This window comes from Phoxinus phoxinus, assembly GCF_949152265.1.
Source record: "Phoxinus phoxinus genome assembly, chromosome: 3".
Lineage (NCBI taxonomy): Eukaryota > Metazoa > Chordata > Actinopteri > Cypriniformes > Leuciscidae > Phoxinus > Phoxinus phoxinus.
In genome coordinates, this window is record NC_136878.1 from 24,810,426 (window position 1) to 24,833,076 (window position 22,651).

General features: G+C 39.9%; 2 protein-coding genes across 12 annotated transcripts in view; one reads left to right on the forward strand and one right to left on the reverse strand.

The window, feature by feature from the left end:
• Positions 1–5,078, forward strand: part of bmp2k (BMP2 inducible kinase) — a 43,440-nt gene extending 38,362 nt beyond the window's left edge. For 5 of the 11 annotated variants that reach the window (XM_079606659.1, XM_079606654.1, XM_079606653.1 and 2 more), the window contains one exon: positions 2,468–5,026. In XM_079606659.1, coding sequence (XP_079462785.1) covers positions 2,468–3,849 — 1,382 coding nt within the window. In that variant the 3' untranslated portion in view covers positions 3,850–5,026. Of the gene's footprint in view, positions 1–2,467 lie in introns of all 11 variants that reach the window. The other 6 variants (XM_079606660.1, XM_079606655.1, XM_079606658.1 and 3 more) reach the window with 2 other exon arrangements.
• Positions 4,984–12,239, reverse strand: paqr3a (progestin and adipoQ receptor family member IIIa). Its single transcript, XM_079606664.1, has 8 exons — positions 11,901–12,239; positions 11,601–11,742; positions 10,262–10,483; positions 9,925–10,087; positions 9,129–9,284; positions 6,826–7,023; positions 6,480–6,570; positions 4,984–6,277 (listed from the first exon to the last, which is right to left on the reverse strand). Exons 3-8 carry the CDS (start codon positions 10,447–10,449, stop codon positions 6,135–6,137), a joined length of 939 nt encoding a protein of 312 aa, XP_079462790.1. The 5' UTR covers positions 10,450–10,483; positions 11,601–11,742; positions 11,901–12,239; the 3' UTR covers positions 4,984–6,134.
• Positions 12,240–22,651: the final 10,412 nt, after the last annotated feature.

Here is a 22,651-nt window from a genome sequence, read left to right on the forward strand (position 1 = left end):
TAACTGTAATTAATATGATTCGCCTTTGGCTTGACTACATTATCAAACTCCTAATAATGTGTTATTACACAAACCATGTTCCTGTTCGCCATATATCAGTCTGCCTTCTAAAAATCAGCATCCTTACAAATGCTTTGAACAACTTGCGTCAGTGGAGAAAGAGGCATATAGTTCATCATAACATCGTAATATACATCATAATTCACCCACTATATTGATAAATGTACCCAATTATTCATATCAACAGAAAAATATACCGGGATAACCTTGCTTCTCCTGAGATGATAAAGGTTACAAGGTAGTTTCTGGCCAGTGATTTCAAACCGCGTTTTTGAGACGGTCTTTTTTTCCCACTGCAGTTTTAAAGAGAAAATACTCATCAATGGTGTTGACATGAATTTGCACATGGTTTGTCTTAAAGCATATTAAAAACACCACATAGACCACATAAACCACAGGGGTGTCTTTAATATAAAATGTGTTCAGAACATGTAAAATACTCCCTTGGACTTCTTAATGAATCTATAACAACCCCCCTTAAACACGGTAAAACGAAGATTGCATGCACTAGAGCATTTTTGGAACAATGGTTGAATGGGACCCTATTGGAACTCGTTTAAAATTTAATTTTGAAAACGCCCTCAAGTCTAATATATGCTAAACGTATGATTACGTTTAAGACCAATTATGTGCTGTGGCTGTCCTGTTGATTTGTAAGCTTTATCCCTTAAATCTTGATTAAGCAGTTAACTGGTCATCGGTGGGGGGGGACATTAAAATGGCTCTTAAACAATAGAAAAAACAATCTCTCTTTATGAACTCAATTCAGATATTGTGATTGCCTGGTAAAGTTGCATGTACAACAGAGTCATTTGGACATAATGAGGTAAGAGACAATGAACTATTGAAGCATATCCGACCCTGTCTGCAAATCGTTTGCATGTATTGTGAAGACAAAAAGACAATCAGCTTAGCATCTGCTGAGCTGGATGAAGGGAGGTCTGGGTAATCCACTGGATGGATATGTGGCTTTCATATGACATTTCCATTATGTTCCTGATTCCAGCAAAGCAGGGAGAGGTCTGGACATCCACATGCTTAGATATTACTTGCTCTGGCCGTTTTTACTTGAGCTGTCATCAGCGTGTAATCGCACGGGCCTGGAAAAGAACACTCAATATTCTTCTTCTGGTTACGATCTTCTTATATGATTAAGGATGTTCCATTATGCTGTGCCGTGGATTGTTGTATTCCAGGAGGTAGGCGTGATTAGATGTGTTGTAATCCGGACAGCCTAAACAGTCTGCTTGTATATTCTTTTCTTCTAAGCTTCAGATTTCTTCGAAAATCACCAGTTTTTTTCCCCTCCCATGCTGTTCTTGCTCTTCTCTTTACCCCTTCCCCCAGCCACTAGTAACAGTAATAGTTGTTGTTGTTATTTAATTAGATATTTAACTTAGATTTATTTATATATTTCTGGACTTCATCATATACATAGAACTGGGTTTGGCTAATTGTGTGTCTTGCTCTGCCAGTTTGGATGGATTTGATGATAACAGATCCGCAGCTCTGCCTGCTCAGCAGGGGGAGGATGGCAATGCAAGCATGTTGAGAAATTCAGTCTTCTGAAATTAGACAAATATCTCAATAATTATACATGTTGACAAATATTGTGATATGCTGTAGTAAGATATACCAGCTTAAACTAATTACACGAGGAACAAGTAATAAATGGTCCGTTTTAGTTTCAATGTCTCTGACAATCAGTTTCGAGTTTTTAACCAAATAAGAATCAAAAATGTTTTATCCAATTTATCTTTGGAGCACTGAACACTGCGTCAGGAGAGACTGCAGTAGAAGTACAGATTTGTGATTAAATGATACACAAATTATATAAAACATCAGAATAAAATTACAATGTCTCGTTTTGTTTTTTGGACAGGGTTGATATAGCAATTGAAAAGACAAACAAAAAATGAATTCTAAACTATTAGTTTTCATTATTTTTCCTTATATCATTGTCAGTTTAAAGTCTTCTAGTTTCACTTTGTTTTTGTTTTTTTGGAGCTGTCAAATTGAATGCACTGGTTTAGTGTTATTGTTATCTAGTGGCATGTTTAATATATTTTGTTAAGATTTCCAGTTTTGTAATACATTACGAGTTATGAAAATGTATATTTTACCAGTTATTTTTCAGTTTTCAATGAAAATGTTTCTCTTAGTGTCAGCTTTTAACAAAAAAACACTTTTGTTCAACCATTTCATTAACTGTTATATTTAAACCTTCTGTTGTAAGCTTTGTAGGTCTCTTTCTTTTAAAAGCGCTCAGTGATTTTATGTGACTCTGTAAGGGTGGAATAAAGTATGTGCATTTTCTATGTGAGAACTACAGTATAGGCTGAGAGCATATTACATTTACATGCTGTGTACATTAGACATTCACTATCAACTTTGTGTCTTCATTTAGCAGGAGCTGGTGTGCTGACAGCAGAGCATCCAGTTGAGAAGTCCAGTGTTGCTGTGGCTGTCCCAGCCATGCAAGACGCAACCCTGCCATCGGTCAAGGAACACAAAACGACAAAAAAAAGTAGCTCCACTAGTTCACTGCCTCAGAAAGCAGGCGAGGAATCGGACAGTGATTTTGAGTCCGACCCGCCCTCTCCCAAAAGTAGCGAAGAGGAGGAGGTGGAAGAAGAGGAAGGTCTCAACAGCGAACATGAAGACACCGAGCCTGAGAACCTTGGTCAGAGGCCGTTGCTCATGGACTCTGAGGAAGAGATAGAGGAAGAGGAAGACAAACACAGCTCAGACTCAGATTGTGAGTCTAGGACAGCGAAACTTGGGCCGTCGGAGGAGGAGGAGGTTGCGGTTTTTCCTCCGGGAACTGTGAAAGCTGAATCTGGAGCCAGTGTGATCACCCCTCCCAATTCGCCAAGTGTCGCCATGCCTGCCGCGAGCATTATGGATGTGTTTGGTGCTGTTCCTTTTGTTGGCAGTGGTCAGCCCAGAGTTTCACCAGAGAACGTAGATATTTTTGCCAAAGCCCCTTTTAGGCAGGTGAGCCAGGAGAACGCTGCGGAAGATATTGACGTATTCACCAAAGCCCCTTTCAACAGAAACCTATCCAAGTCCAGCAGGAGTGGCGATGGACCCAGCGGCCAGACGCCACCCGTTTCCCCCGACAGCGTGGATGTATTCGGATTCTCGCCTTTCCAGCCCGGCCACGAAATACCCACCTCCGGTAACCAGGAGGACGTTTTTGGCCAAACACTTTTCGATGAAGCATCTAGTCCCCAACAGAGGCAGAAGCAGCGCAGCCTTCAAAAACTCTCCTTACGTCAGAGGCGCACCAAGCAAGAGGCCAGTGGCAGCAATGGGAAGCGACACCATAGCACACCCACTGGTGGCAGGAAGAGCAACAAGCCCAGTTTCCGTACCCCGGAGCGGGTGCGAAGGCACAAGAAGGTAGGCAGACGGGACTCGCAGAGCAGCAACGAGTTCCTCAGTGCGTCAGACTCCAAAGAGAACATCAGTATTTCCCTGGGTGAGGTGATGGAGAAAGGAGCTGCGCTGCCCCCAGAGGAGGTCTCGCTGGATCCGTTTGGAGCCAAGCCTTTTCATCCGCAAGATGGCAGTCGACACCAGAGCTTGGGAGACAGCAAAAGTGAGATGAACTCCACCAATGGCAGGCAGAGGACCAGCTCCCTGCACAGTGTGTTTGACGGAAATAAGATCGATGACTTTGGAGCTGTACCTTTCACAGAAATGGTGGTCCAAAGCGGAGCTCCGCAAACCCCACAAATGGATCTCGACCCTTTCGGAGCAGCACCTTTTCCCTCAAAGCAGTGAATGTCTTGTCTTCCGGCGCACACACGCACAGAAATGATACACACACTGCTACATTATGCAAAGTCCTAGCAGCCTTCGAAATGTCTTTAACGGATGGCAGCTTTGTGCTGTGATCTATGTATGTGCAGCCCATTGGGACGCAGGCCTTTAAATTAGATAACATTCAACTTTTGTAGTTTTCAAGAGTTTTAATACCTAACTGGACCATTATAACACCTCTTTTACTTTTGGGGTCTTAAACCTGTGGTTTATTGATGATTTTGAATAGGCTTATGAAGCATATTCTTTAGCCTTTACGTGCTAGAAAGCCTTCTATGCTGCATTACAATACGCACTCTGAGCTCAGTAAAATAAAGAAGAAACGTTGGAGATGGGTGTATAATCCTTCATTTGAATAGGATTAAGAGGGAAAATGCCAATTTAGTACAGAATTTTGATTACGTTTGTACGCCATTGTTGACCACTGAGTTGGTAAAAGGTCAATCTACCAACATGAACACCATGAAGCCTTATCTGGGTATTCCCCGCCCTGCTTAACAGTACCTCAAATACACAATGGCTGTAGCCTGTTTGTGTCAATGGAATAATCTGAGTGTAGGCATACTCCATTTTAAAGTATTTCACATAGATCATTTTATTCATTTTTTTTTTTTAAAGTGCATTCAATGTTTTAAATTCTTATATTGTGACAATGTCCTGTCTACATACAGTAAAAGGGACTTATTAGTATTTTCCTTTTTTTATATAAATTGACCACACCAGAGAAGTTGCAGTTTATTGGATAATATTGTTATAACTGTCGTTGTTTGTATTAATTATGATTTTGTAGAAATAATTCCCCAAGCTAAACCTAACATCTTTGGTTATCAATAATCAGATGTTCCACTACGTCTGTATGTACATACCGGTAACCTACAATCATGAACAATTAGAGCTCTCACAGAAAGGGAAAAGAATGTGCTAAAGGCAGTTTCGTGTATTTATATACCAGTCATTTGTTTGAAGCAAATTTTAAAAGTCAATTTTAGTCACCAAAGGTATGACGCATGAAGGGTATCACAATTTAACTGAATTTAAAAGGGCCATTTAGATACATTTATAATGTTACTGAATGTCTGCAGTTGGAACATTTCTAGACCAAAAACAGCATTTTATTTTCAAACAATGCCAGATTTGTTCTTTTTTACATAGTACTACACTCTAACAATGCAATAAAAGCTTCTTTTGGCGATCCATGTGTTTTTGTTGTGGTTTTCTCTCTCTGACAATGCCATTAAAATAATTGTCATTACAACTTCAGTTGAAAAAAAACTAAGTGAAAGTTTATTCAGCTGTACTGTAGAAATGCATATCCCAACATGGTAAAAAAAGAAGTTAAAAGTGTTACATTGTGCAGCACCATGAAAAACGCGCTACCCTACCATTAAACACTGACGACACATTGTCCAAGGGTTAAAAAACAAATACAATTGCATGGCTGTACAGTTCACTGCTGTAAGGCAGAAAATGTACTGAAACCAAGTAACTATTTTAATTACAGTCCTAACTTAGTGACTTGATCAACGGAGATTACAAACCACTGAAATGCAATATACAGAGTAGTGTTAAATGCATTAATTGCATGAGAGAATTTTTAAATAAAAAATAAGTTAAATAAAAAGTCATCAGCCTACATCGATGCAAATAATCCTGATGCATGTATTTACAACATGGCAATGCTGTGCGGCAACCTGCAAAATATAATTTTTACCATTTTAAGACCTTTGCTTATTTCAATATGGAACAAATCTATTTGGTTTATTCAATGTTGTAAACAAGACCATATAACAAAATCTCATTTAAACTTATGTTGTATACATTTATTTACAAAGTCACACAAACTCTAAAACAAAACAATGTGGAACTATTAAGCTTGTGAATCGTTGAATTTTAGGTTCAAATACAAACAGTGAACAACAAATACTATTGAGCAGACATAATACTGAATGCTTTGCCCCACAGAACTCAAGAAGTACATTTGTAGATGTAGAAGCCCACGCATGCAGATGCTGTAAAATGGTGCTTCACCTTGATTTTAAAAGCCTAACACTGCTTACCTTATCAAGTGCCTTGACATCTAGTAGGCACTTAAACAAAATGTATAAAAAGTGTCAAAATAGCTCACAATGAAAAATAAAAATCCATACACCACGCACTCATATTTAATAAACACGGAATGTGTTCAAGCTTAAAGATCATTTAAAATACAGCCGTCTTCAGTGGTCTTCGTACGATCCCACATTCCTCTAGGAATGAAGATGGTAGTCTGGGCACGGGTGAGAGTGACGGTAGCTGGTTATGAAAAGTGCAGACTGATGCCACCAGTAGAACATGAGCACCACCAGTATGTGCCAGACCTGATGGCTGGAGCCCAAGTAGTTCAGCTGACCTAGAGATTACAAAAAGAGCATCACACCATTAATGAACTTGTCTGACGTTGGTTCTCGTTTCATTAAGGCAGGTGTGCTCCTTGGTTTAGTCCATCACTCTGAACAACTTCTTTCTTTTACAGCATCACGTTTGACAAGTGAAACGCAGCCCTGCTTTCATGAAAGCTGAAAAAAAATTTGAAATATGAAAATTGACAGTACCTGGAAAATAACGCTCTGGAACTTTGGACATGTAGAAGATGATAGCAGCTACAGCAAGTACATACATTATCAGCACTCTGGGAATAAATTCCTAAAAAAATTGGAAAAAAAATTGGTAGGTGTATAATATATACAGTACATGTGGTAAAATAAAATGGGTACAAGTCTGGCAAACATACATTTAATTATTGTAGCTGTTATTCATGAATGATTAATTTATTTTATTTTTTTAATGGGGGGAAATGTTCTATACATTTAATATTAACATTTGTATTGTCTACATTATTATCAACATAAATTACTGGCATATATAATAAATAAAAAAACCTGTTGTGAGCACTCATACCTGGACTATGTCTGAGCTGAAACCCCCACTGAGCCAGATCCAATGAAAGGTAGGGATTAGGCCGTATCCCGCTACAGCACAGAATATAACAGAGCGAAGCTTCTGCCACTTCTTGGTCAAGTAATGAGGGTGTATCTGGGCAAAGAACACTGCCAGCATCATGGCCAGAACGGTTACCAGGTACACCTGCCGCCAGTACTGCAGATAGATATAAACCAGACAAAACAACATGAACCAAAAACACACGAAAGTCATCTTACTGTGCACAACACACACACACACACACACACACAAAAATCACTTGTTCTGTAGGGGAAAAAAACAGTGCAAAAAAAGCAATGGAGAAATCGGTCTCTCTTTCTCTTGGGGCGCTTGGCTGATTGAGTAGTCATCCAAAAAGCAAAGCTAAACACTTGGCAGGGGGAGAGTGGAGATGGCTCACCCACGTGTGAATGTCATATGGTGGGGAACAGGAGTGACGGAGTGGGTCCACGAACACGGCCATCTGCTTTGGGCTGGAGCAGATTTCTGCCGGATTCTGGGGCACAATAAGCCAGCACTTCCAATATGTGGGGAGAACCATGTGGAGCAGCGTGGCCAAAAGCGCTGGTGCTCGGCAAACAGCAAGTGGGAGTAGAGGGGATGAGAGCAATCAGCTTGCTCAGGATATCCAAGATCCAAGCTTTCAGAAAACTGCACCAAAATCTTGAAACAAAGAAGATTTCACGCCAAGCGGCACCTCGTCGTTTTTTTACAGGCAGTACAAAGCCGCTCCACAGGGGGTCCATTGTGCAAACTAACAGGAAGAGAGGAATAAACTATCATACAACATAATCAAAGATACTCTATCACAGTGTTACAGTAATCTCACGGGAAAAGTCAACATGCGACAGCTCTCGTGTGTGCACTTCCAACTTTCCTATTAAATCGTTCATACCATTCCTCGTTTTTAAAGGAATAGCCTAGTTCATTTACTCACCCTCATGTTGTTCCAAATCTATCTGACTCACTTCTGTGGAACACAAAAGAAGATATTTTGAAAAATGTTCTGTTTGTATAATGAAAGTAAGCGGGGTCCGATGTTGTTTGAATTCCAATTTAGAATAAAGAATTTAAATTCTTTAAAATATCTTCTTTTGAAGAAAAGATAAAGTCATGTTTAGAACAGCATGGGGGGGGGGGGGGGGGTGTGTAAATGATGACAAGGGTCCTTTTTCGGGTGAGTGACTCTTTTCCGTCACTTTGTATAAAAGCATCTGCTAAAGGAATAAATGTTCATGTGTATTCCAATAGAATAATGGTCTCTTTACTCTTTACTAAACACATATAAACAGTCTCTCCATGTAGTATTCACAACGCACACACACACCAGACTGTTTTCCCCAGGAATAGGTGAACTCTTGCTCTGTATCTGTTGCACAGGTAACATATGCCCACAAAAAAAGCAGGCCAACCATCTGCTAGAGACCACAGTGGGACGATGCACCTCAAGCCACCTAATTAATCTACCCTTGTCCACATTGGCCATGACCGTCGATCGCACAGTGTAGAGACTCTCCATGCCATTCTTATGGAACCCTATGTGTCCTACTTGGATCCGACTCCACCAATAAACACTTATTACTTCATTTATGAAGTTATGGGAAGCCTACCTCCAGTGCCACCTTCCCCTCCCCAAGCCAGAATGGTTTAGTTCACTTCAGTACACTTTATATTGCCCAAAGGGAAATTTGTCTTGACTAATGGCACTAACATGCACACTGACCAATGACCATACACAATACCTACACAACGGCTAGAACACAATGACTTTTTCATCAGTAAGCGGGCAACAGAATCGCAAGCCTATAGCATTAAGCGCCTTTCAGACAGGACGCGGAATGCGCTGCGCTATGAAACCCATTCATTTCAATGACTTGCGCCGCGCGAGGATGTTTTGTTGGTGCGTCGACCAAAGCGCAAGCCTAGCGGTGCGCACCATTGGCATGCTCGCGCGCACGCCGCGGTCAAAGTTAGAAATCGTAAACTTTTGCGCAAATCGCGTTGTATCTGAAGGGCAACGCTGAACCCAGCGGCCAGCACAGCGCATTCCGCGTCCTGTCTGAAAGGCGCTTTATTTGACAACGCAAAAACACATCCTAAAAAATTCTAATACACTCACTTATTTAGTATTGACTGAGGTAGGTATAAAGGATTTTTTTAAGGCCTACTTAAGGTATACTAAATTTTCTGCATTCCTATATTGTTTACCAGAGGGCAATTATGTGAATGATCAGATAGCATTTGACTGGACCAGCACGTACGTTATTGCAGTAGAATGCATAGAACACTCCTGGAATGTAACATCCTATGATTCCGATGGAGATCCCGGCGTAGTCAAGTGCCATCCATCTGCGGCTGTTTTTTTCGGATCGGTGGCAGCAGAATAGGTGAAAGCCCACAGAACACAGCATGCACACCTAAGCAGAAGATGTGAAGTGTAACTTCAGATACAGATGATTTTGTAGGCAGATTGATATATGCAAAGTTTTCACAATACAAAAGCTCAAACTCACATGATGAACCTATACAGCCAAACAAAGACGCTATAATTATGTCTTCATGAGAGAATATGCAAGGGTGGTGTAGAGGCACTTTGCCTAATCCTGATGCTTTAGAGAATAGCCGCCAAGGATAGAAGCTGCCATTTCTGTCTATTACGATGGCACGAGAGCAGCCGATAACGGATCTAGAATTAGGCGGGACTGAGTTTAGGTGTTTTAACTCTAATCCCTGGCAACAGTGAATGTGGAAAGCCTGCTATCAAAGGCCTTCAACAGTCCAAGGATCATATGAAGACTTTTTGATTGAGAGTGCTGATCTAAAATCAGTTTTTATTGAAAAGGATGGAGCTGATCCAAACAAGCAACCATGGTTAGAGATCATTTGTTTGTCATGCCAAAAATCAGAAACACTTTATCCACTGCTAACTACTGTTTTAACTATTCAAGTTTATACAGAGACTATTAAATTCACCTCTGACCTGCTTAGGTTTTTTTCTCCTTTTGAATTACCTAAACATGATATTGTGATGGCATGATGCAAGCAGCATGGACATACCTGGAAGCAGAAGAGACCTATGGAGTAGATGACATAGTCTTCTCTGGAAGCTCCTAACATCGGCAACACCGCCAGCAAGTCATAAACTCCCAGCGTGAAGAACAGGAAGAACCCCAACAGATGACTCCAGATGTTTACCGTCTCATTGGACAGAATGAAAAGGCTACAAAACATAGAGATAACAGGCGTCTATATCACCATTTCTTCCAGCTAAGGTCATGTTATTGTCTCAAGAGGTTGAGCAATGCATCTATTACATAATTCAAATTACGTAAAAATATTGCTATTGAAAAAATACACTGCATAAATGCACAGTGGTTACATATAAGACACCCACCTTTTAATGCACAGTCTAGAGGTCAGATAAGCTCTGTAGCCATCAGTGATATAAGGATTTTCCCGTAGGAATCCCGGCACCTGCTCGTAAGTGTACAGGCGGATTCCTCTGGGCACCAGAACAGGCCAGTACTGGTAACTGCCCAATTCAATGTACTGGGCATTCTTCAGCACCTTCGCTGATGGCATGATGATAATGTCACCCAGTCTCACGCTCAAAGTCCTACAGACACACACAATTTAATGGATATGTTTCCATAAATATCTGACCATGTTGACAAAAAGTGGACAGCTGTGTAGTGGAATTGTATAAAATATCATAGTTTTAATTGCCCTCCTCTAGTAGCGTTTCATTTTTTCATGAAGTATTGAGCTATGATCTAAGGGCAGACGGTTTTAGGGGTAGTGTATGATAATGTAATGCCATAATATCAGTGTTGTTATTGTTAACTAAGATTACTAAAAATGGTTTTCATTCATTGAAATAAAGCCAAAATATATATAAAAATTAGATAAAATTGACTTAGAAATGCTGCCTTGGCAACTAACTGAAATAAAATAAGCTGAAGTAACTTACTAAAATTAACAGAATAAAACTGAAATGGAAATAAAGATATAAAAGAAAATAACAATAAAAAATGACAAAAGCAAAAAACAAAAGTACTAAAATGTACACAATATAGCACTAAAATATAAAAATTTAACAATTCAAAATATTTTCTAAATACATAAAATATAAAAGTAGCCTATATAATACTAAAAAACACTGCATGACACGGGGTAAATAAAATGTGATGTTATAGTACATTTGTGTAAAGAAAGAACATTGTAGAGATTTATTTCTCATTCATTTAAGAGTAGCTGCTAACGTTAAAGGCTAAACATTTTAAAAGGCAATAGCAAGGACAAACTGTGGGGTTTTGTCCTGTAGCGAATAGGCTACTGTTCGTGTTCATGGCTACACGGTTTGAAAAACAAAGCTGTATAATATATAATACAAATGTCACACCTTATTTAGAACGAAAACTATTTTGAAATAACATGAAACCAAGCAAATTGAGCTGCAGACGTCATTGTCCCTGTCCAACAAGTTGCCAACGCTTCTGGCAAAATATTTAAAGATACAAACAGCCTACCTGCTGAGCTATCAAACTATTTACTTTAAATAAAATAAATACCTTAACTAGCCATAATTACCTTTATCACTAAATTAGATATCAAATTCACAGTAGCCTACTGTCTAAAATGTGTAAACGGCTAAATGCTAATCACATCTACCGAATAGTGGGTTTATTTCAGAAACGGATTAAGTTAAAGTGTTCGCTAAATCCTAAACTTACCATTGATCAGATACATATCTGCATCGAAGAATCCGCGTTTGTGTCTATAAGGCTCATGGGTAACATTAATATCCCATGTTCAGACTCATGTTAGCCCGGTGAGAGCAGCAGGAAGTTGTACTGTCTGTTAGCTGCTAACAGGCTAAGAAAGAGATTATTTCATTTCACATGTAAATTAACCTCAGGCATAAATCTGTCTTCTATCCAATGATTATTTTTTATCAATGATCTCACATTCAATAAATTAACATTTTATAATCATTAACATTTTAATAAAATTGTAAATTTTTCATATTTGACCTTAATCTAATAGCTTTGTCACACTCCTATTATTTTGTTCTCTGTAGATCAATTCTCTTTGTATCTTCCGAAATTATTCCTTCCTGCTGAATGTTTATTGGTTCATCCACTGAAAATACCAGCCACAATAGCATATTTCGTCGACTGAATTGAGACCTGTAGGTGGCAGACTGCTGTCAACACGTTTTGAAGAAGACTTTCTCTTTTCATAAACATCTCAGGTGTAATCTTGTGTGATACTCCTCTGGGGCTAGAAGAATCACACTAAATCTTCATTCAGCTATTACACCCAAGATAATTACCTCCTCAAGTGGGAGTGTGTTCTTCATTAGCACTCCTAATTCACCTTTCAGCACTTCACTCTTAAACAGGCTGTCAACAGAACTGCCAAGACAATTTGCCTGACTGCAGCAATCCACCCTGTCAGCAATAGAGCATAATTTCTACTTAGTTTTGTCATGGCCTTTTTGTGTGATAAGCCTAATTATGATTTTTTTTTCTTCTCTCTGTCAGAATTTCAATTTAGGTCATAATTGTGATTTTTTTTTATGTCGTAATTATAAATTTCATAGTCATAATTTCGACTATGCATCATTTTCTTATTTTTATGTAATTGATTCTTAAGTCATAATTTCATAATTTTTACCCCCGGTTTCACAGACAAGGGTTTGTTTTGTTTTGTCTCAAGATGCACACCAATAATGTTTTTTTTTTTTTTCTAAGGCACATTGATTAAAGCTACTTTATTGGAACTAAGGCCTAATCCTGGGTTAATCTAAGGCCTGTCTGTGAAACTCATAACTTCATCTCATAACTACAACTTGGTCTTGTCTTAATTTAAACTTATTAGGATTTACAAAAGCATGATTGTTTTTTTTTATGTGGCACAAATAGGCTTCTATACATTTGACATATCTTTTTAATTGAACCTTTTTGGGGGAAATGGAGAAAACATTTAGAAGTCTCTGATTTAATCTTAAAAACAGGTTGCATATCTGTCTTGACCTTACTGACTGGATTTATAATTGACTTTACTGTCACTGTGGAAACACCAAAAAAAACTACATACAGCTGGACCTTTTTCAACCTCTCTACACTCAATCATTTTTCCATTACGATTCGCCCTCTCAACCTCATGTTTCTTGTAGCAAGCCAGCCGCCACACACGGTTCTCCACTGGTGCCCATGATATTGCCCCCAACCAAGAGCAGGCATCAAGTCCAATAACAAGGACACAGTCATTGTTAGAAGAGGTTGGCCAAGTGTCTTGCTGAGAAACTATCCAGCGAGTAAAAGACATTGCCACCGTGACAGCAGCCTCGCTAAGGCCCGTCAGTGCTCCCCTGCTCTGATCGCTTTTATTTATAATCTCCGCCACGAGACATCTGCTGCCGCCGTGCCTCTGTCCTTGCCGTCCACACAGAGGGTGCACATCAACGTTTCCACCGCAACCTGCACCGAAGTCCAGCTCGCAGGCGGGAGACACCACACTTTGCTCCAATAGGATGTGTGTCGTATCCGATCCCGCTCCCTGGAGACTGATTAACACGATACGGGGAACGGAGGGAGGCTTCGGGAGCACTCAGACTGATACTTACACGATCAGAGGGCCTTTGTTTGTTTGGTGTCTGTAGTCTGGTCACAAGACTATTTTGGGGAGCTGACACTTTGAGAGAGCTCTGGAGCCATCTGACGAGGCCTTTGCCGCCGGTTCCTGAACAGTGGGAAGTCAAGCAGGCCACTGCACCGGCCTTGATGCAAAATGGCACAGGCAGTTGTGTGTTTTTGAGCAAAAACAAGACCACATGCAGTTTCAAATGTCACTTGGCACGCTTTTCCTCAAAGGAATAACTAGACTAATTTCATTTTTGTAACCCCTCAGATTGCACCTACCATTCACTTGTATGTGTGTGAATAGTGTGAATAGTGTGAATAGAGAAATGGTACTAATTTCATTAAATAAAACCAAAAAGAGGCCCTTGTCCATATCTACTAGATTTCACATGAACATAAATCTTAATTGCAATGCAGGTAAATGACTAATACTATTATTAGTGCACTGGCTTGCATTGTAAGTGAATATATGCGGTTGTTACCTAAATATAAATTGGGTTACATAGGTCCGTGTTACAATGTAATTATACATTTAAATACTGAGTAATAATAATTAACTGTACCTACTATAGGGTAAGTGTTGGGAATAGGGGTTGGTTGAGGATTAGTTGCATGTAATTATGCCTAATTTATAGCTATTGCAATATGTATAGCCTATAACCCAATGTACTCAATCATATGAAATAATAATTCTGACTTTATCAAAACCAGTCAATTCTCATGTTACCACATGAAATACTTTTGCACTATATGTACTAAAGTCTTTTATTGTGTTCATCATTTTTTTTCCTGCTTCGCAGAAGTTCAATTGAGGCAATGATCAGAGATTTTAGCTTAGTGAAAGTTCCATCTGCATAACAATATTGGGAGGAATTGAGCTTTAATATAAAGGCATCCTCTTTTTTCACTTACAATTATCTCTTCAATAAGATGTACATCTGGCCCCAAGACTATAATTCCCCAGAGGCCAAAAGAAAGGGAAAACAATTTCCAAAATAAGCAAGAGATTAGGTCAGACAATACAATTGTTCTTCTGCATTTAGCATTTGATGGAACGAGATTAATATCTTGTGATATTAATGACTGTTTGCTGTGTGTCACTTTTTCCGTCAGCATAAAATACTCTAAATCCTCATTTATGGGGAAAATCTTAAGCCTGGCTATGGGACTCACGCAGACATGCTAAGCTTTTTGGCACTGGGTACTTATTATTATTTTTTTAACCCCTCTAACAATGCCAAATATGCACTTTGTTATGAAAATTATTATTATTACATATTGCCATTACAAAGCCCTTTTTTTTCTTTGATGACCTAAAATATAATATTCAGCGATTTAAAGACCAGCTGTTTATTGGGTTCACCAATAAAGTTCTGTTGTGGGTTTATTTTTTATTACTTTTTTTGGAGATGGACCATATGATACTGAAAGAAAAAAAGAAAAAACACAAAAAAAATTATAGAACAATATGATTTTCAATCACCTTTTTAAAATAAAAATGCTCGACAAATGCTGAACCTCTTTTCTTAATGTACATTTTTAAACGATTAAAATGGGTACTTTACCGTAAATGCTAGGATTTGCAAATAGAATATGCTATACTGAGTGAAATCACATTTCCTCCTGTAGATGTCACCCTGTATCTATTTTCTGCTACACAACAGTTATTACAAAAATTCATACTCCACATTCAATGTAGGCTAGGCTATACATTTTGTAATTGTAAAATAAATTACAAAATACATTTAAGCAGTTATTAGCCTACGTTAAAAGCTATCAGCATTCAAGAATGAATTGCTGACATTGATCATTTAATATTTTGATCATTTAATATTTTAATCACTTTAAATTTAATTATTTAATACAATTTTATCAAATTAAATTAACACAATTCTGCTAAAACAGAGATTTTTTTAAAAAGTGTCTCAAAACGGTTCTCGAACTTCTCGTGTGCCGACCTGAAGTAATGATAACTGTGGATCTGTAGATCTAAGAATATCCACTAGATGGTACTGTGGTAACTCATTATTTACCGTCACCGCTCATCTATGTTATTTAAATGGCCTTAAATCTTTCCTTCACTTTTGAATAGAATATTTCATACAATCACAGTCATGTGGAAACATTATCAAACACTGTGGGAAATCTGAAACTAAATGTATTAATTAGTTTGTAATAAAACAATGGGAGCAAGAACTAGCTCAGACAAGCTCAATGCATCAAGAGTCAATTGTCAAACACATTTTCAGGCATTTAATACTTATAAATAGAAATACATTTCTTATTTGAGAGCTTTGACTCGGCCTTATCACAGAAATGTGGAATGTGTTTTGTCATTCTGGCCACCAACACTAGCCTATCTGAATTATTGTTTTTATTCTAGGGGTCATTTCACTGCAAAGATTAGCATTAGCTGGCAAACCCACAGTAATGGATTTCTCCCATCACGGGGCATAAATGATGATTCTTTTTTTCATTTGTGGACGATAACTCCATCTAGCACAGATGCCAATGAAAATGACAGCCTTCTCTTGAGCGACCGAATTACGCTGATGTTGTTGATGCATCCTTGCACGTGGACGGCCGTGATTGAGGTAGACTGTCTAGGACCTGCTGCTTTTCCCTGATATGGAGGGGAGAGCAAGAGACGGTGGAGGGGAGGGAGGGCCGTCTGCCCTCCACGGCCCTGTTTCTCCTCCCGCCACAGGACTACCTCACGCCCAGGCTTGTTTGCGGGATTGGCACTAATTCAGCAGCGCCAGCGTCTGACCTCAGCGGCAGCAGCGCTCCGAGCTCCGAGAAGACCCAAGGCGATGCGAGGGATTCACCTCAACCGGGGAGGGGAGGGATGGCTGGGTAGGTGGGGGTGTCTCAAGGTCAGTTAGGGGGGTCTGGGAATTGGGGTGGAAGGAGAGACTAATGAGATTTTCATTCTCTCTTTCTCTCCAGCGCTGGTGGCATCACCTTGCAACCCCCTGTCAATCTACCACCTTTCATCAGCTGAGAAGGACAGAGGGGTGTAGGCAGAAGAAAACGGAGGAAAAATACTGTTTATTTTTTAACAGGACTGTTAATCTATTTGGACTGGGGTAATAGAACATTTGCCTGGCACCTGCAGAGAGCCGTCTGTGGGAACGCGGGGTTGTGACATTCCCCCTAAATATGCTGAGCTTTCTCTCACCTCTCATCAAACAGTGTGATCTTTATGGACTGTATCATATTGTGCCGTAATGTGCTTTATTGTCCACAGAATAAGCTTTTCTTAAAGGTAATTGGAAACCTGGAAATGGCTGCTATCGGCTGATTTTTAAATACATTATTTCTGAAATGTGGCCTGGGTAATGACCCTGTCGGTGTAAAATGTAAGATTTATCTTGGCAGACAAAATTGATCCATTTCACCTTTGTCTAATGGAATTTTTTATCAGGGATTATCTGTTTATGTAAATGAGCGTTGCCTTGGAACAGGGAAATAAAAGGAGCTTGAGAGGGCAGTTAATCTAACACTTGACACGTCAATGTGGACATAACGCATACAGAGTACTCTCTCTCTCTCTCTCTCTCTCTCTCTCTCTCTCTCTCTCTCTCTCTCTCTCTCTCTCTCTCTCTCTCTGTTAGGGTTGGAATGGGAGGGATTCTGTCCCAGACCTTACCAGGCATTCGAATTGGGACCTTCATTTCCAAAACACAATGGCTATATGTACAAGGATTGAGATAATATCTAGGAACACTATGGCATCATCGATTAAAATAAATTGCAATTGAAATCTAATTAGGATTTTATCATATTATTAGACGTCAAATATTAGACATCAAAACTCAAAATCTTTGCGGGTTGTTATAGTTGTATTGTGTGTGTGTGTGTGTGTGTGTGTGTGTGTGTGTGTATATATATATATATATATATATATATATAGATCTATGAATACATTTTTTTTTGGTTGCCTTCCATTTTTAAGGACAATTAACTTGGCTGTATAAGTCATTTCAACTTAAATTATATTAAACGGACTTAAACAAAAAGTTGAACCTTGTATGGCTTATAAAAAAGTTGAAAATTGCTAAACATATTTTAATGAGTTAAAAAAAATTGCCATGACTTATTGATTGAATATTTTTTACAGTGCATGCACAAAATCATGTGCCCTCATAATGTTTCAACAAAAACAAAAACATTGACATCCCCTTCTCCTTGCAACGACATCTCTTCTCTGATGATGCGTGTACCCAGACGAAAAAGAAGAAAAGACAAATTAGCAATTGATTATTTCATGCCAAAATCAGACAATCAAATATGTCTTCGTTTTGCATAGTTTTACCCAACGTGGGCTCACGCCCCACATATCTTTAGACACATTTGAAATGTTCAGTAATGGCCTTTGGCCACAAGTGTGACATTATCAACATAATGTAGGACTGCATTACCTTCTGTGCAGCTTATATCGTGGTCCATGTTATGTTTTCAACAGGGCAACCTATCATTTCGCCCTGAAATGTGTTTATGTGGTGGCTGTCCAGTCTCTGACAGAGAAGTCACTTACAAGAAGGCCGTTTGGATTGACAAGGCCTCCTCGGCCGTATCTGTGGCTCTTATTCGGATATGATGTTTTATGAGGGGCCTTGTGTTGTTGGTAGCATCTCGGTATGACAGCGATGCTATGTTTTGAAATACAGCCCAGGATCTCCACTGAGAGAGACAAATGGAAATTTAGCATGTGCACGGCTAGTCCCAGGGCGGCCACATTGTCAGCTTTACTAAGGCAAGCATTGCCCTGATGGAGTGTCAGACATGCCAGTGTACTGTACGCTATGGGGAACTCCATCACTGTTCCAACTACTGACTGGTGTCAAGGGGCCCTGAGACAGACCCTCGTCCCTAAGCCTCTCTAAGCCCATCCATGAAGGGCCAACAATTATTGAACAGGCAGCAGATGCATAGCAGTGCTTGAGGAGCCACAGTGAGTAGGAAATGATCTGAAATGCATCCTGTACTCTGAATTTTTTAGACTGACTGATTGATTGAGTGATTTTTTTTTAGATTGGCCAGATCTGATTTGTTTTCTGTTACATTTACTGTAGTTGCTGTCCACGCTGGTTGTAGTAAAGATGAAAACTCACGTGGTTCATCATGAGTGAGACTTTAGCAATAGATGCTTCACCATTTTTCATGAAGGCAGGATTCAAATTCTTCACAGAAAATAGTGGTAAAAACCTGAAAAGGCCGATATGCAATCTTTTAATGAGGTATTTGCATTTTTGAGTGATTGATAAAACGGTGAATATAATCTGATCTTATTAATGAGATTTACATTTTTATTCAAACTGACTTACATCACATTCGATGTATAATTTTTTTTCCAATGCATGCATGGCAATTGAACCCATGACCTTTGGCATTGTAAGTGCTATACTCTACTGTTTGAGAAATTCAGAACACTTTCTGTCCAAAGGTGGTTTGGATCATTATTGTAAAAACGTAATTTTCACTCCATTCACAAGTTCACACTTACATATAATTAGATAGAGTAAAGGTTTATGCGTATTTGGCGTGCTGTCCGGGGGAGGGATCCGAGCTTGGAATTTGGCCCAAACCCAGAGTACTCCTAGCCTGGTAATACCAGACTCTGCTACTTCACTTTGCTTCGTAGACAGAGTCTGGAATGGCATAATAGAGAAGTGTTTTCTCTCTTGCTAGGGGGCGATTGTCTGAAGTTTAAAATCATTGGTTACCCGTAAGCCAATCAGATAAGTTTAGTTAGGACGTATGTTATGCGCCTGTACAGCCGCATCGAACCACAGACATCATGCATCGAACTCAAATCTATGATCGAACTTACACTGTAAACACATGATGATGCGAGCGAAATACCGGAGTGAACATGGCTGTAAACGACTTTTGCAGATTATGCGTCGTTAATCTACGCATCCACGGTACAATCACGGCATCTAAACTTATTTTTGACAGAGTGAAACAAGAAAATATTTGTAGCCAACTCTCAAATTTAGGATTAGATATTTTAAACACAGCCAGTGCCGCTGCTAGCCATTTTGGTGCCCTAAGCATAATTCCTTTATGATGCCCTCTACCCCGAGAAGCTTCATGAGCTTGCTCTCTTGCTCTCTCTCTGCCGTCCACGCGCTACGCGGTTTGGAGCACAGTCTCTGTCTCGCGGGCGCGCTCGCTCTAGATTCAGGAGATTTTAACTAATTCGCGGGCATCAGTGAGCCGCTATCAATATGCGGGAGACTCCCGGAACGCTATTTTTTTGGTGCCTCCTCAGCTCTTGGTTCCCTACGCACAGTGCGTGGTGGGAGCGGCGGCACTGGTTCTCCATAACAGAGCGAATTGCATCCTGTGTCTCGTTTCGGTTTTCGATTTCTCTAAACTACAATGTAAAACTCGGCGCTTAGCGTCTACGTCACGGCTCTCAGCCCGCCCTCTGTTCGTTGATTGGCCCGGCCGTCCGAAGGCCGGTGGAAAACTGAAAGATAGGCCGCTATCTCAGACTGAATACAGGAGCGAAATGAAATTAGCGGAAGTAGGAAGTCTGACGTAGTCAGGCTAGAGTACTCCTCCCTGTACTAGGAATAGTTAGAACTAAAAGTGTGGAGATGGGGTGGTGGAGGAATGCTGAGAAACTGTCAACGAACAGAGGTAAGTCTGCTGTATATACTGTACCTCTTATCGTTAATCGGATTGATTCGCTGAATGCTCTCCACTCGTGTTAATTATGTATCTCAACGTGCTCCTCCCATACTTTGTTAAAAATATATAACTTCAGAAAAAATTCTAAACATTAGATAAACTTTTTTTTCTGCATGGACAAGACCTAATAAAGTGAGAAAGAATAATAATATATAAGGTTCATATTTAGTTCAGAGATAAAATAGAGTCCATATTTGTCTTTATTTAAGCTATATACCAGTTTTTGAGAACTGGGAGCTCAAGTCAAGGGATCTTGCTTTTACAGATAAAGCAGTTGGTTGGTGGGTATGCAAGCACACTGCAGCAGTGAAGTGTCTTCGTGGGCTTCAAATAGGACAGCAAATCACCATCAAGGTACATCAATCACTTCAGCTCGGATTCTGAAAGTAAGATGAAAAGAGAAATGCACTTCTCCACTCTAGGTGCAATGGGAGCTTTGTACAATTAAAAGAGTTTCAGATCACCAGAGGCATTAAAAATGAATCCCAGCCACTAAATGCACTATCTCCACTCATCAGAGATCATACGGCTCCTAGTGGAAATCTGTGACAGCTGTTAAGAAAAGACCTCACTAATACACTCGAGCATAAATGCACACATACGCATATGAATGCAGAAGTGAGTGCGTCTTTACTACATGTGGAATTTTTATGTATTTCAACAAAGTCCTGAACATACTGGATGGATAATGATTTATTGAAATTGTCCCCTGACTCTCCAGCCCGATCTCATCCCAAGGCGTCATATACTGACGCTTTGACTCTCCTGATGAACTTTCAAAAGCCCCTCACACAGCGCGTTGATCTTGCCAGATTTTGCCAGAGTACCTTCCGTGTGAACGCAAACACGTCCCTGGATTGATGCCGGCATCGATCCCGTGTTAGGGACCTAGTAACATTGCCGGGATCAGTCGCGGAACGCGCCCTGTGTGAACAAAAGCCAGGATCAATGCCGTAAGGTATGTGTCGTAGTGATGACGCACGTGCCATCGCGCGACTCTAGAAAGTTTGTGTTCGTCATCAACAAAGAAATAACAAAAAAATGTCTGCAAACTGGAACGAAGCAGAGACCATGGAGCTGCTTACTATCCGCGCTGAAGCTGAGATCGTTCGCCAGCTTTGTGGAACGGTACGCGATGCGTTAGTGTACATGTTTTCGACGCGTACGTTACACGTCTCATCCTGACGTCACGTGTCTTTTCGGGATCTTACCAGGATGTGTGTGAACGCACCTGGAACGCACTCACAGATCCCGGAAAATCACTGGCAGTGTGAATGAACCAAAATCAAACAATCCCTGGACAAATCCCGGGTCACAATTTCCATGTATTTTCCGGAATCTCTGCGTGAAAGGGGCTAAACAGTGTAAAACAGAACAGTGACAAATCTTTTTTTGACGGTCTTCTTTTTAAACTATTTGTAAATTGTGTCTCTCGCCAATAATCTGGAATACATACCACATACACTACACATAACAACAGCAGCATTGCTCTTTCTGTAAACAAACAACATTATCATAAGATTCATGACGTATACAACACCTACTGCTGCAACCCAGACGCGGCCTATTACTTCAGACTGTTTCTCGACTGCTTTGTTCCCCCCCTGGATGTCAGAGCGCCGTCCTGATGGTAATTTGTTGCTAATCAGCTGTCAGCTCACAAGTGATGATGAGGCGATCATTTTGCAGTGGCGGTAGGTAATGGCCTTAAAAGTCACAGAGTCAATGTCAATGGGATCTCTCAGATTCAATCAGGAAGAAGCCATGACGGATGGCCCCTGCTGACATAACCACTCATTTTGAGCCCAAGCATCTGGGCCCTAGTAAATAACCATCAGAGGGTGGGTCCAAGGGACAGGTCATTAGCCATGAGAAAAATAAATATCTCTTCTCTATGAAGGCTGCAAGTCATTTAGCACAGACTAGGAAATTTTACTCAAGATTAAGTATGATGAGCTAATATGAGTCAGAGGAGGCTGTACCGCATAGCGCTGTGATGAGACAGAGAGGAAATTCATACGCAGGATCTGGCTGGTGAATAGGATTTTAAAGATCTGACATGTTGGCTTAGGGGTTGTACAAAAATCCATGCATTACACAGACCCTTAAAGTATAAGCTTTTATAAAGGGACGGATGCTCCTACGCCCCAGAAAACTCCTTGTTAAGCTTCTACATGTGGGATTACTGGCAGTTAATAATGTCGGCGGACATCTGTGAAACACCAACCACTCTATCTCTATTCCTTTCTCATTTTGCTTAATGAAGAAGAGCTTTAATTAGCTAATTAAGCTTTTCTGAGACAGAAACTCCCACCCAGCGGGTTAAACATTTAGTAACTTTGAACTATCCCAGCATTAAGAGCTGAGCAAGGTCATTGATCAAATTCTTGTAGAGAGGACCTAAATGTGGCATTATATTCAGCAGGAATGCA

What these genes read in the sequence shown, in the direction of transcription:
- paqr3a (XM_079606664.1), bottom strand. Translation starts at nt 10,449, where the DNA reads ATGCCATCAGCGAAGGTGCTGAAGAATGCCCAGTACATTGAATTGGGC. An exon ending in TCTAGACTGTGCATTAAAAG is followed by an intron (nt 10,088 to 10,261) that starts GTGGGTGTCTTA and finishes TATGTTTTGTAG; the next exon opens with CCTTTTCATTCTGTCCAATG. An exon ending in ATGCATTCTACTGCAATAAC is followed by an intron (nt 7,024 to 9,128) that starts GTACGTGCTGGT and finishes ATCTATCTGCAG; the next exon opens with TACTGGCGGCAGGTGTACCT.